Genomic DNA, 13,820 nt, shown 5'->3' on the forward strand with positions numbered 1-13,820 from the left:
CATATTGTTAACAATGTCTTCAAAAATAATATTATAAAAATACCCCTTGGGCAATGTTTTTGACTCCTTCAGAGGAAAAACTCACAATTGAAAGGGTCAAAAAAATTTGAAAATACCCCTTCAGCAAAATGCTTAAAGAAAACCCTGGCCCGGGCCCATCTGGCCCAATGGTAAATCTTATGCCCTGAAAATGGGCGAAACAGGGGCTGGAGTGAAGGAGATATCACATTGGGGCCCTTTCTTCTTCAGCTCTCTCAGCTTATATTTTGGTTCGGTGTCGCATAGTAATACATATTTCAGTAAGATCCCCTATACTTTCGTATTTCTCTGTCACTTCCAAAGATGAAGCATGCCCAGTTTATTTGATTGCTTTTCAAAGACAATTAGGGACTGTTCAACAATTTTACACTGGGGCGGTAGACCCTCCCTCGGGTCCATGGAGAACGACTGGTAATGTAGATTACATTGCATTAAAAATCGGAATCAGCGCTCAATGGACTTTCGCGTTCACTTATATAAATACGAGTATATTTCTACATTTTGCTCATGTATATTGATGCATGGTTGACTGTGGTGGGTGTAATTAGTGGCGTCGATTTGTGGATGAAGAAGAATGGGTTTTTGGCATTGAAGAAAATAAGGGGGGGGGGGTTACAGGACCTTGGCATTTTTTTTTTCATAGGGCATTATGTAATTATTTATTGTTACATTATCCAGAGATGGAACCGAACCGAGACTGGGGCCAGTCTAACACTGGGGAGTGGGAGTTTTGACCAAAAAAAACCCCAACAATTTTATGTCAAGTTCCCCTCTCGATTCCCCTAGACACCCCCCCTCAAAAGAATGGATTCCCAATGAAACTCCCACTCCCCCTGGTGCAAATTTTCGTCAGGAGGGCACTCTTATGATCTGTGGTGCAAAGAACTTTATACTAATTTTTGCTCAAAGTAGTGTGATTTACACATTATTGGTGTGTGGGTGTGTGTGTGGGGGGGGGGGGGGGAGGTGTTTCCTATCAAGTGGTCCGAAATCGCCTGTATTTTGATGTAAACATCTCAAAAAAAGTAACTAACCGCCCTTAAATAATTACCATTATTTAAAAAGGGGCTATTGTATTACAAATCTGTAAAATGCGTTGGAAGCAGAATTTATTTCTGAGCATTTTGACATCTCATTTGATACGATAGCCCAGAAAACAATAAAACGCCAGTCAATTTAATGTGGTGAGGTCCAGATTTGAAAGTTGCATTTACCATGCTTACATACAATACAAAAACACTCAGATATCATTACACAGGTTTCCTTCCATTATACTGAATACAAAATCAATACAATTTACTGCAACTTTCAAATCTTGGGTTACATTGATTTAAATGTACGCTGTGATGTCAATATTTAGTCGATTGCTACAAATGAGATGTCAAAATGTACAGAAATAAATTCGGCTTCCAACGCATTTTACAGATTTGTAATACAATCGCCCGTTTTTTAATAATGGTCATTATTTAAGGGGGTTAGCTACTTTTTTTTTGATATGTTAATTTCATGTATGATTTTTCACCCTCTCTATATTGAAGGTGTATAATAACTAGGTGGCCTTGTGTTAACATTCTTGGGTACCTATTTATCAATGTTACTTACCTGTAAAATGCACGTATATGTAGGGGTGCTGGGGCAGCAAAAATTTGTCAAAAATGTTTAAAAATTTTGAAGAAAATGGAATTATACATATATATTTGTTTTGTTTTTAGGTAGCTGGTGCCTATTATCTTTGCTTTTTTATTTATTAATTTGTTTGCTCTTCACTTTTTTGGGCTGTTGATGAAGGGCGGCAAAATTCACCTTTTCTCCAGCACCCCTAGATAGTAGGAGTGGCCTGGGTACAAATGAATCTATTGAAACTATACCTCAGTTCACTGCAAAATATTTATTTTTTTATGTTTGAAGCGTATGCCTATGGAAGTTACTGCTTATGTTAGGATAACCATGGATTAAAAAGTGGTATTTTTCGTAATTTTGGGTTTTTACTGGGGGGGGGGGGGCAACAGGGGGCAAGGCCAGGGTTTTGACTGGGGGCATCCCCGTGGCGCCGTCACTGAGCACATTTAAAGATGGTTCTACAAATGTTTCATCTTATCGGAAAAAAAAGCAAATATGTAAAATAACAGTACACTCTATTCTTTGTTGAAATATTCTAATTTTATTGTTCTCTCTTCAGTCTCTTGCTGCTCAAAGGGTGAAAAATTTGAAACCCATTAGGCCTCGTATCCATAGGCTGTTCCCTTGTGGCGTGTGCCCTTGTTCTGTGTTTACTTTTTCCCATGTGACCTGCCACACAGACAACGAACTGTAGCGGCCACTAAGCAAAACAAAGGTTCGTTGTCTGTGTGGCAGGTCACATGGGAAAAAGTAAACACGGAACAAGGGCACACGCCACAAGGGAACAGCCTATGGATACGAGGCCTTAAAGTGCATAATGTACAATTTCCATCAAATTTTATTTTTGTTCTTTACTCAAAAAAAATAACCAATTTCATATTATACAATCAATGGTGGTCGAGGGACGAGCATATTTTGGTCCTGTTTTACAGAGAGTTGTTTTTGCGTGTGAGGTGCGTGAAAAAAAAATTCAATTTCAGACTATTTTAGCCACAAATAAAGGTGTTTTCTGCTATTTGATAGGCCAATGCACGCTCATTTTGAAAGTGTACCCTATTTTGGCTCAAAACAAGTGTTTTTCAAGCTAAAAATTATTGTTTAAGTTTTTCTTCTATTATGATTTTTAGTAGGGACATCCCCCTTGCTATAATTTAGGGGTGGATGTGTCCCCCCTCTCCCCCCGCTTCAGCTGCCTATGTATACAATTGTACATTCTGGCTTTAATGATATAAATTATGTGTATAAACTCATGAATACATATTGGCAAAAGATTACAAATTAATCTTACAAAACATGGAAATTTCTCTTTGAACAGTTTTAATTTTGTACCTGTGACTTCATGATTAAAAGTTACAAGTAAAAAAGGATTGAAAAAATAAAGAATAGTTTTAGCCTTTATTATCTTTATAACACAAAATAAGATACTGTGATATGTGAAAGGTTTTCACAGATCACATCAGATAAAAACATTAGAGAAGGAGAACCAGACCTCGACCGCAATCTTGATACAAGCATGGAGCAAAAATTTGGGGTATTCGGCTTCTCTCGGAATATGCTTGAGGTAATCGTTGTCATGTAAGCGTGACATGGATGATGGGCGCATTGAGAGACGCACTTGATGTGACCTGTACGCGATACTAAGACATTTCAGATGAGCTGCAGAATTGTTTTTGTTTGTCTCCATGCACCATCAGCAAGGACCTGAATACCCCTAATTTTTTCCACATAGCTGAGAGCGCTATTGTACGTGGCGGTATAGGGAGTCCGGGTTCTCCTTCTCTAATTCTGTGAGCATACCAGAATGTTTGCAATTTTAAATTATGATTTTAAACAGTCTGTTCACACTTCTAAATTGCTTAAAAATATGAATAAAGTGATGTAATTGTCAAATTCAAGTTCTCCTTGTGTGTTCATTGCTCGGATGTGACATTGCTCATCGGGACACTTTCAGTTTCAGCTTTCTCAGGTTGGTGGCAAAGAATTTCGGCAATTTTGTTGATATGTTGAGGTTCCTTCCATCAACAAAGAATTCCGACAGGATGAGAGACTGTGCATGTAGGTGCATTGGTATTGTGCGGACTTTAGGCTGAGTTATGCCAAAACAAAGCAGCATGCTGTATGGTAACCTCTGTAAAAGTAAAATAAAAAGGTGATTTGGGGTAATTAAACATCTCATTTATTTTTAATAACACTTACAATACCAATAATCTATAATATTTGCCCACTATATAAGAACATCTTTTGACCCGACTTCTTGCTGCTTTCTCTAAAATCTATCAATACATCAATTGGTCAATCTATCAGTGAAATCAACCCACACACCCATCCACACCCACTCACTCGCTGCCCGCCTACCCACTTATTCGCTTACTAATTCACTCAATCAATTAAACAAAGGTAAAAAAAGAATTGTTCTACCAAATTTGACCAACTAGGCCTACCCACATACACAACAACCGTCCCACTCACCCCTACCCACATACACAAACATTGTCTTACCCACTCACTCACTCTTTCAACCACACAATCAATCAATCCCCACTCATGTGCTCACTCAATTAATCACTCACTCACTCACTCACTCACTCACTTAATCAATCAATCAATCAATGAATCAATCAATCAATCGATCAATCAATCACTAAATCAAGCAATCAATCAATCAATCAATCAATCAATCAATCACTAATCAATCAAAATCAATCAATCAATCAATCAATCACTAAATCAATCAATCAATCAAATACTAACCTGTGGAGCCTGCTTATTGAAATGTGAGTATTTGTGATCTCCTAGAATAGGGCAGGCCATTCCTTGTGCAAGATGGACACGAATCTGATGCTTCACACCTGTACAAGAAAAATACTGTTAATTGTTTTCTAGATACTCAAGAATTATGAAGTAACATTTTTTATTGAGGAGAACACTTACAATTTGCAGTTGCATCCAATGAAATGCGCACTGACATTGTGGACTTGAAAATGTGAAAAACAGTAGTGTTGCTTTCCACATAATAGACAAGGTCAAGTGTGCATGCACTGATCCTGCTGTTTCTACAGATGAAGGAAGAAATCATGCAGCCTCATGAGGCTTTGCCGTTTGAAATTTGCAGGGGAGCTTTTAATCGCTCTCCTTGAGTGCTACAGGAGAGCACTAGGAGAGCATTTTTACTGTAATGTATGTATGTGGTTATTATTGTTACACCAAAGGTAGGTGAGCAATAAAAAACTCTCCTCAGCTTTATTTGAGGAGAGTGATGGTGAGCAATCGCTTTAGGGCCAGAGCCAAAATTCCCGTTTGTGGCGGGACGGAATTTTGATAGGCCTTTTAAATTGTAGCTCTGTGACTGTTTATTTTATGGATTCTTCATGTTCTCAATATAAACAAGTAAGTTACAGACTACATTCACACACAAGAAAAATAGTCCAAAGAATCAACATGTTGCCACGGTAACACAAATTCATTGATGTGGTGGGACGGAATGATAAACTTCATGTTTTTGTGAACACAGTACATTTGTTGAATTTTTATCAAAAGTACTGGAATAAAACATTTGTTTCTAACATTGGTATTAACTTCAACTATCCTTCTTTTGTTATGGAAGGAATTATAAAATTTACCCCCCTCTTTATAGTATGTTCATCAATTTTTAAAAATCATGTCAATGTGGCGGACGGAATGTGGCGGACGGAATTTTGTCCACCATGCCAAAATCAAGAAAAAAAGCAATTGATTCACTTTAAAACTGACAAAATTGTCTTTTCTTTCACTTCCAATGAAAAATTATTGCAAAATATTGACTGAGAAAGAAATTTTTCATCCCTTCCTGAACTTAAAAAATCATCTCAAAATGTGGCGGGCCATGTTTTACACCATAGACCCTGAAAATAGAATTATTGCTGGCATCCTACCACAAAAGGCCTGAAATAGAAGAAGTTAAAATGGCTCTGAGTCTAGCAAAGTTGATGAATTCAATTTTTTTGTACTCAGGAATGTTTATTACCATAATAGTTGATATTTTGGAAAGTTTTGACTAAAAAATTTGTTTCGTCCCTTCCGAACGTAAAAAATCACCTCAAAATGTGGCGGGACGGAATTTTACACATATTTTAATTTATTTCTTTATTTTTGCAAAGTCCACCGAAATTTTTTTTAGTGCTCAAATTGTCTATAGAGAAGACCATTATAATACCATAAAAAAAAAAAAACCTATATTTTTTTAATATGTAGTAACATCAAATTTAACAATTCCGTCCCGCCACACCGAGAGGGCGCTACGTGTGTATTTTATTGCTTGCATTCAAATTGGCGGGCAAATTTTACTTTTTTTTTGCTGATTCATAATCTTTGGTTAGTAGCCTATTAAACCAGAGGAGAAATTCACTCCTGTGACAATTTCTAAATTTTAGGTTGAGTGATGACCATTTTTGGCTCTGGCCCTTTAGCTCTCTTCAACTGGCAAAGCCTGCCAGCCTCAATTCTTCCTACAGAGCTGCTAACCTTCTCAAACTCTTTTCAGTTGTCTCAAGACTTTACATCAATTTTATTTTCATACAAAATCAGTATTTTCCCCAATTATTAACAGTATTCTTTATATTAGCTATGATTGAAGCAGCTCATCAGGCCTGTTGCTTGCTGGAGTTATCGTCAAGCAGAAGCAGTTGAGAGTCTACATTTCATATTGGTGTCAAGAACTTTATCTTTGAACCCAAACATTGACCCACCTCTCATCTCTACAAGGGCATATTTCTTGGTAGTGCCATTACATTTGAACTTTGAACCCCAAAATAGACCCACATGTCATAGCTTCCAGCTCTACAAGGGCACATTTCTTGGCAGTGTCCAGAACTTTAAACTTTGAACCCCAACATTGACCAACCTGCCATAGCTTCCCAGCTCTACATTACAACTAGGCACATTTCTTGACCGTATCAAGAAGAACATTGAACTTTGAACCCCAACATAGACCTACCTGTCACAGCTTCCCAAGCACATTTTTTGACCGTGTCAAGAAGAACATTGAACTTTGAACCCCAACATTGACCCACCCGTCATAGCTTCCAGCTCTAAAAGGGTACATTTCTTGGTCACGTCAAGAACTCTGCACCCCAACATTGACCTACCTATCACAGCTTCCAGCGTTGCGTGCATTCACGTATATGTGATAGATCTTTGAGTTTCTACACGTTTACATGAAAGACTGTAAAAATATGCGGTATGTACGAAGCAGTATCGCCTGTCGCATTTCATTGAACAATCGGCCCTCATTATTGGGTGATGCTGAGACTTTGACTGTTTGGACACGGTCTGTGATCTCTTTCGTCCATGGACCTGTCATAACTTACCAGCTCTACATTACAACGGCATATTTCGTAAGAACTTTGAACCCTGACATTGACTGACCTGTCATAGCTTCCAGCTCTACAAGGGCACATTTCTTGGCAGCGTCAAGAACTTTGAACTTGGTAATGGCATCCGTTGCTGGGGTCTTTCTTCTCTTCATACCAGGGTAGACACTGGACAAATCAGGCTTCACTACCATACGGTATCTATCACCAATTTCTAAACGGAAATACAAGTTGCAGACAATTAAAATTCCCTTCAACAATGTTGATAATGTTGATGACAATTGGTGATGATGATGAATTGATTAAATGATAAATCAATTTATTAATTGCTTGGTAACAAATAAGCATATTTTGCAACAAAAACCTGATGAAATTTGAAGACCACCAATTGCCACCCCTTCGTCAAGTCACATCAATACACCTAAGGAAATGTAAACAAATTAGTTTGATCTTTTGATCGACTATTGATGCTTAGTCGATCCTTATTATTATATACTTTGATCAGCTCGTAATCGGCGGGAATTGTTAGTTTTTTACCACTACGCAGAAAAGTAGACCGATGTTAAGAGAGATATAGTTGACCTCTATGGTCTATATTTTGCGGGTAAAATAAAGTAGACAAAGTATAGGACTTCAATTAATAAATTGTGATGCTTCTGGCGAGACGTCACAAGACAATTCATCAAAATGAAATATATTGATATTAATCCGCGACGTTATAAGGCCCGCCGATTACGAGCTGATCAAACTGTAAATCAATTAATTGACTTTTGTTAATTGTAATAACATATGAATCTTTGCTTGCATGGATATTGACCAACATAAAATTTAGCATTAATTCTGATCAAGTAGTTGTTAGTTCATTAATAACAAGCATCGAAGCAGCATCAACGGTCAATCCAAAGATCAAACAAATTTGTTTCTGGTGCCTGAGAAATTGCACTCGCAACCTTGGATTTAAATTTATGCAAATGAGTTTTGGTTTATGCAAATGAGCTACCAAATTACATGTAGCATATTTTGTGACGAAAGCCTAGTGGAATTTGAAGACCGTTAATTGCTACCCCTCCACCAACACCAAATTTCATCCCTACATGCCTTACCAAATCCGAGAAACTATACTTGCAACCTTGGACGGAATGACAACCAGGAAACATAATATCTCAATGAATGGATAAATGAATGAATGAATGAATGAATGAATGAATCAATCAATCAATCAATCAATCAATCAATCAATCAATCAATCAATCAATCAATCAATCAATCAATCAATCAATCAATCAATCAATCAATCAATCAATCAATCATTCAATCAATCAATCAATCAACCAACCTACCTGCTTCTACTAAAGGCATATCAATAACCCCACTTGGTGGATCTGGAATTCCCACTGTAATAACCCAATACTTCTTGATCACTTTACGGTGCCTAAACATAGCCTGTAGCCTACGCAGCATGTGTTCCGTCTTGGCCAGCACCATCACACCAGTAGTCTCCTTGTCTAGTCTGTGCACTAGGTGCAGTGTTGGGTCCTCATCGCCTTTCTTGGCTAGGTTTCTTGCAAGGAGTGGAAGAAGACTATCGATATTATGAGTAACTCGTGGGCCACCTGAAGAAGAAAACATTCAGTAAATAATATTAAGCCACATTGAAGCAGAGTCTTAAAAATCCATCGGTGTATGTACGTGCCTATAATTTAGGTACACTTTACTCCTGGGAATGGGTAAAACCATGGACTATAGAAAACTCTTTTTCGATGACACCTTGAAATACCCAAATGTTAAAGCCATAATGTACGATCTTATAATATGAAATTGGTTAATTTTTTTCAAACCTGATTTTTTTGCATATTTGTAATGTTTACACATGTGACATGTCCCAACTTGCACCTAAATGGAATCAGCCAAATTTGTTGTCTTTGTAGGTCAACAGAGCAAAGTTCGACATATTATCATAATTTAAAAATTATGATAATATGTCCTCCCATAGAACTGCATGTTAAATGGTCAAAATAACCAGTGGGGTTTCTTTCACTTTACCTTGTTATTTCAACTTAAAATGGACAGCAACCCTTCCCGGCAGTTATTACTAATATCATTTCAACATTTTGAATAAAGAATAACAAAATTAAAATTTGACGGAAATCGTACATTAAGGCTTTAATGGATTTATGTTGAAAACACTTTCATCACTGCATTGTCATATATCTCATCTTTCTTGTTTGGTTCTTTATTCATTATCACTGCCATTGTATCAGCACATATTAGTGGTGTCAGCAAGTCTTTTAGACCTTGGATTATCCACACTCATTCCACACTTGAACTCAAAGGACCATTTCCTTGCTGTTGAATATCAAGGACTTCATCACCATTCACAGCATGGCAACTGAACAATACATTGATGAATTTTATTTGAGTTTTCAACTCTGTCGGGAGCAAATTCCATGATGACCCTGTGTTCACTTCTGGTAGTACCTGTGAATTCAAGGCAGTGGGCTTCCTCTGCAGGAGGGTTTTGATGCATTGATTGATTTTCCTCACACATTACAGCAGCACTGTCTCCCCACAAACTTTCATTCAAACCATGCTGGTAAACTGACAGCACTTTAATCTACAATATTTGTCCTAAATGCTGGACTTTTCATGTTGAAGCCTATGGCCCCGGGGGGGTCACTCCCATTGCGGCCTGTACACCATCCGCGATAATGAAAAGCGCGTAAAAGGGTTGTTTTTTAGTGGGTAGGCACGATCACGCGCGTGTCGCGTTTAGGGTGTCAAAAACATGAAAAATTGGAAAAAGGGTAGCAAAATTGCAATTTCTAAATACGCAGGAATGAAATTTGATGTTTGGAATGAAATCCCTGTTTAGGGTGTCGTTTTAGCCAAGGGTTAAATCCTTGTTTAGGGTGCTTTTCAAAAGTTGATTATCGCGGATGGTGTACAGGCCACAATGGGAGTGACCCCCCCTCGGGCCTATGGCCAGCACACAGATCATATAAATAGCTTACCGTGACTTGGAATACCGTAAGGTTTATCAATGGCAACGATGTCTCCTATATAAAGTAAATAACAGTGAAAACACAAGTTAATAACCATGATAACAATTAACATGCAGGAATGTCTGTGTGATTCAGGACTAAAAAAACATGGGTTAAGGATCATCTCCCAACAAGATGCTAGCCAACCATCCACCTGTCATTTTGGATGGGACAGGCAAGATTAACTCTCTCCGCGCTGGTGTCGACTGCAGACGACAAGTTAAAAAAAAATCAAAAATTCAAAAAATTTCAGAATTGTTACTTTTCATGACCATATTTGGAATCATCATGAAAAATGCATTAAAATGAGTACAAACAAGCCTAGTATTGGTTCAGTGGTTCTTAAAATAGTTCTTGATATTTTGAGAAAATATCTCAAAACTTCGGACTTTTTATAATATGGATAGCACGAAGAGCATTAATGATTCTGGCAGATGCTTCGTTCTAAAAACAATGCTTGAATGAGAGAGAACTTTCTTTTTGGCCTTTCTTGATTCAAAATTATAATGCGGTACGCGCCTTTCTTGATCACCGTTGGAAATAGCTGGTATCGCGTAGCAAAATGCTACACAATTTTATCAATTTGCAACACAATTTTCGAGTTGAGTAGCATTTTTATGCCATAGACTTACACACTGAAGTATGTGAATGTACCAAGAGAAAAGTAATGAAAGCAAAATTAAAATGCTTCAAAATGGCCTTTCTTGATACATGTACAAAATTGTAAGGTTTTGGTCTTTCTTGATACAAAATAATGCTTGGGCCTTTCTTGAATACAAAATTATAATGTTAATTTAAAAATGATTACCTTGATTATAGATGACTGACTTTCTGAGGATCTCAGCAACTGTAGATTCTTGTAGTTTACTAATGTCCTGGATTTGATGCCGCAGACTTTTGGATTTCTTTTTGTCAACATCCTCGTTTCCATCTAGTATTTGAAAGTAAAACAAAATTGTTTTTATGAAGGAAGTTATTAGTTCATTACACAGACATGCACCCGTGTGATTAAGTGACTGCATCCCCATCTGTGAACGCAGTGTTAGAAATAAGGCATAATTTTCAAGGACATAATTTGGGCCCTATCCAGCCCTTCAGTGTAACAAGTCCTTGTCATGTTTTATGGGACCTCGTTCACAAAGTAAAAATACTAAAAATGTACATTATGTTATGGGATCGGATAGCAATGTTTGCACATTACAGTATTTTTTATGGGACATGAGAGGACATCAGACACATCAAATTGCATTCTGAATATTACGAGGAATGTCACTTTTGATATGAAATAATTTTGATATTTTAAAAATTTGCAGTACCGCTACAAAAATTTTTTATAATGGTAAATTATTTGAAACTGATATTTTGACATTTACTAGTCATTAGAGGGGGGGTGCCCTATTTAGCGTTAGCTTTGGATATGATATTCTTTATTTTTCACCTGATTTGCTCGGGTGAAAAATCAATAAAATAATCAATATTTTGAATAGTTAGCCATAACATTTGTATTTTTAAATACAAATCATACAAATGTTATTAAAATATCCCAAATTTAAAAAAAATCAAAATTATTTGATATCATCAGGACATTCTTTGAAAAATATCAGAGTGCCCACAAAAAATACTGTGCACATTGCTAGTCTGATTCCTTGACAGTTTGAAGATTTTAGTGTTAAAATGGTCCACATTTTGTGACTCTCAATTTCAAATTAGCAATCAGCCAAGCACAGAATGATTGAATTGAAGAAATCAGCATTAAGTTAGTCTTGCTGATTTGAAGCAACGTTTGCACAGTATTTTTGAGGAATGTCCTTTGGATATCAAATCATTTTGATTTTTTTGAAATTCACGATATAATACAATGTAGGCCTTATTTGGCAAATAACTAAAAATTGATATTTTTGATATTTTCAACAGTCCTCAAGGTAAACTTGACAAACTGATGACATGAAGTGTATAGCTGGGATGAAAAGCTGTCCATCATTTGAAAATGTTGACCTTTCGTATTGAAGACAGCAAGCCTGTAGCCAGGGGGTGGGGAGGGTGTGACACCCCCCCCCCCCTCAAAAAGTCCACTTTTTTGACCCAAGAAAGTCTCATTTGCGGCGTAGTGACTAAAAAATTAGAGGTTTTTTTATGCCTTTTGACCCAAAAAGTCCCATTTACATACATGTATGTACTTGTAAGCATAGTGAGCAAAAAATAGAGGTTTTTTATGCCTTTTTGGTCCAAAAATGTCCAAATCCGCTCCCAGTCCAAAAAGGTCAAAATTTTGAAAAAAAGGTCCACTTTTTCAAAATCAGCACCCTCCAAATAAATCCTGGCTACGGGCCTGGAAGACAGGGTTTGGTTTTTGCCGGCAAAGTGGCAAAAACTGGCAAAAAAACCCGGCAAAAGTGGCAAAAACTGTCAGTCAAATATCAAAAACCTGCGAACCCTGAATGAAGTTATACATTTTTTGTCCAACTCCAAACAACCAGGGTTCAATTTGTTATCATTATTTACATGTAGGTGATGTTCTTATAATATTTGTGGACATCTTATTTACAATTACAATTTACATTGTAATTGCCAAACAAGCTGAAATTTGTATTGCGCAGGTTGTCCAGAATGGGGAACATTTCCAGGTATACAATTGAATGCTGCACACGAACAACATTTCGTGGGTGGGGGACCCTTGAAGCAGGGGTAGCGCTAGAACGAAACACTCGAGTGTCCGCAGGGACCCCCGAACTTGCAAAAAAATTAAAAGTAGGGGGTCCGGAGTACAGTTTGGTGAGTCCCAGTTGCACAAATGCAGTATAAATAGTATGTCTGCAATAGCGCCAGATTGAAAAACTGGGGGTCTGCAGGGACCCCTGAACTTGCAGAAAATTTAAAAACAGGGGGTCCCAACTCTATTTTGGTGGGTCCGGGACCCCAAAAAGCAACTTAGCGCTACCCTTGCCTTGAAGATGAAAGGGGTGTGTCTATGAAAGACTAAATTTACATTATTAGAGTCAACGAACCATCACCCGGGACCATCTCTCAACCGCAACGGGGCTAATTAAGAGTGTGCCATCAAAATTTCGTGTTGAAATATTTATTTCTATTTTATTCACCTGTTTGCCTTCGTTTTTCTTTTTCACTGTCCTTCAATTCTTTCCTAATTCTTGCTGCCATAGTTGCAGCACTGCTTGTGTCTGCATCATCTCTCAGCGCTTTTCTCTCTACCCGTTTTCTGTACGTGTGTCCTGCCTGTCTAGCATTGCCAACAATAACTACATCTTCTTGTTGTTCGGATGAACTTGATGTCTGCTCTGAAAAAGTCACTTTATGATTGTTCAAAAGTTGAGCTGTATCACTGAAATCTGTTTCCTCAATATCAATGTCATCTTCATTACGCTTCTTGTAGACTTGGCTACTTTTGTGTGATTCATCTTGGTGGCTTAAGTTCAATGGTGACATTCTTGATCCTGTGTAAAAGTAACTGTGTGGAACCTTTGCATGACCTGAAAACAACTTCTGTCTTTTACAATGCCGATCACACACAAATTTAAGCTTCTGTGACCGTGATTGCGAGCAGTTTCTAATCGTTTGACAGTGAAATCGACACTGTATAAAACAAGATCCGGATGCAGATAATTGTTTTGCATCCTTTGTAAAATTAGACACACATATTTTACGTACAAAAGGGTAAGAAATGTGAGAAGTTTTCACAGAGCGTGACAGAAACATTGCACTGGGCGCCGCCATGTTTAATTCTAGGCATGGGCAACAAGAGCAAAACTTCAGC

General features: G+C 37.5%; 1 protein-coding gene across 1 annotated transcript; it reads right to left on the reverse strand.

Annotated features, from left to right (window-relative positions):
• Positions 1-2,479: 2,479 nt before the first annotated feature.
• Positions 2,480-13,781, reverse strand: LOC140146660 (pseudouridylate synthase RPUSD4, mitochondrial-like). Its single transcript, XM_072168530.1, has 7 exons — positions 13,147-13,781; positions 10,857-10,979; positions 10,019-10,063; positions 8,348-8,620; positions 7,063-7,221; positions 4,411-4,508; positions 2,480-3,787 (listed from the first exon to the last, which is right to left on the reverse strand). Exons 1-7 carry the CDS (start codon positions 13,778-13,780, stop codon positions 3,593-3,595), a joined length of 1,527 nt encoding a protein of 508 aa, XP_072024631.1. The 5' UTR covers position 13,781; the 3' UTR covers positions 2,480-3,592.
• Between the last annotated feature and the right edge of the window lie 39 nt (positions 13,782-13,820).

Source organism: Amphiura filiformis, chromosome 2 (assembly GCF_039555335.1).
Source record: "Amphiura filiformis chromosome 2, Afil_fr2py, whole genome shotgun sequence".
NCBI classification, from domain to species: Eukaryota; Metazoa; Echinodermata; class Ophiuroidea; order Amphilepidida; family Amphiuridae; genus Amphiura; species Amphiura filiformis.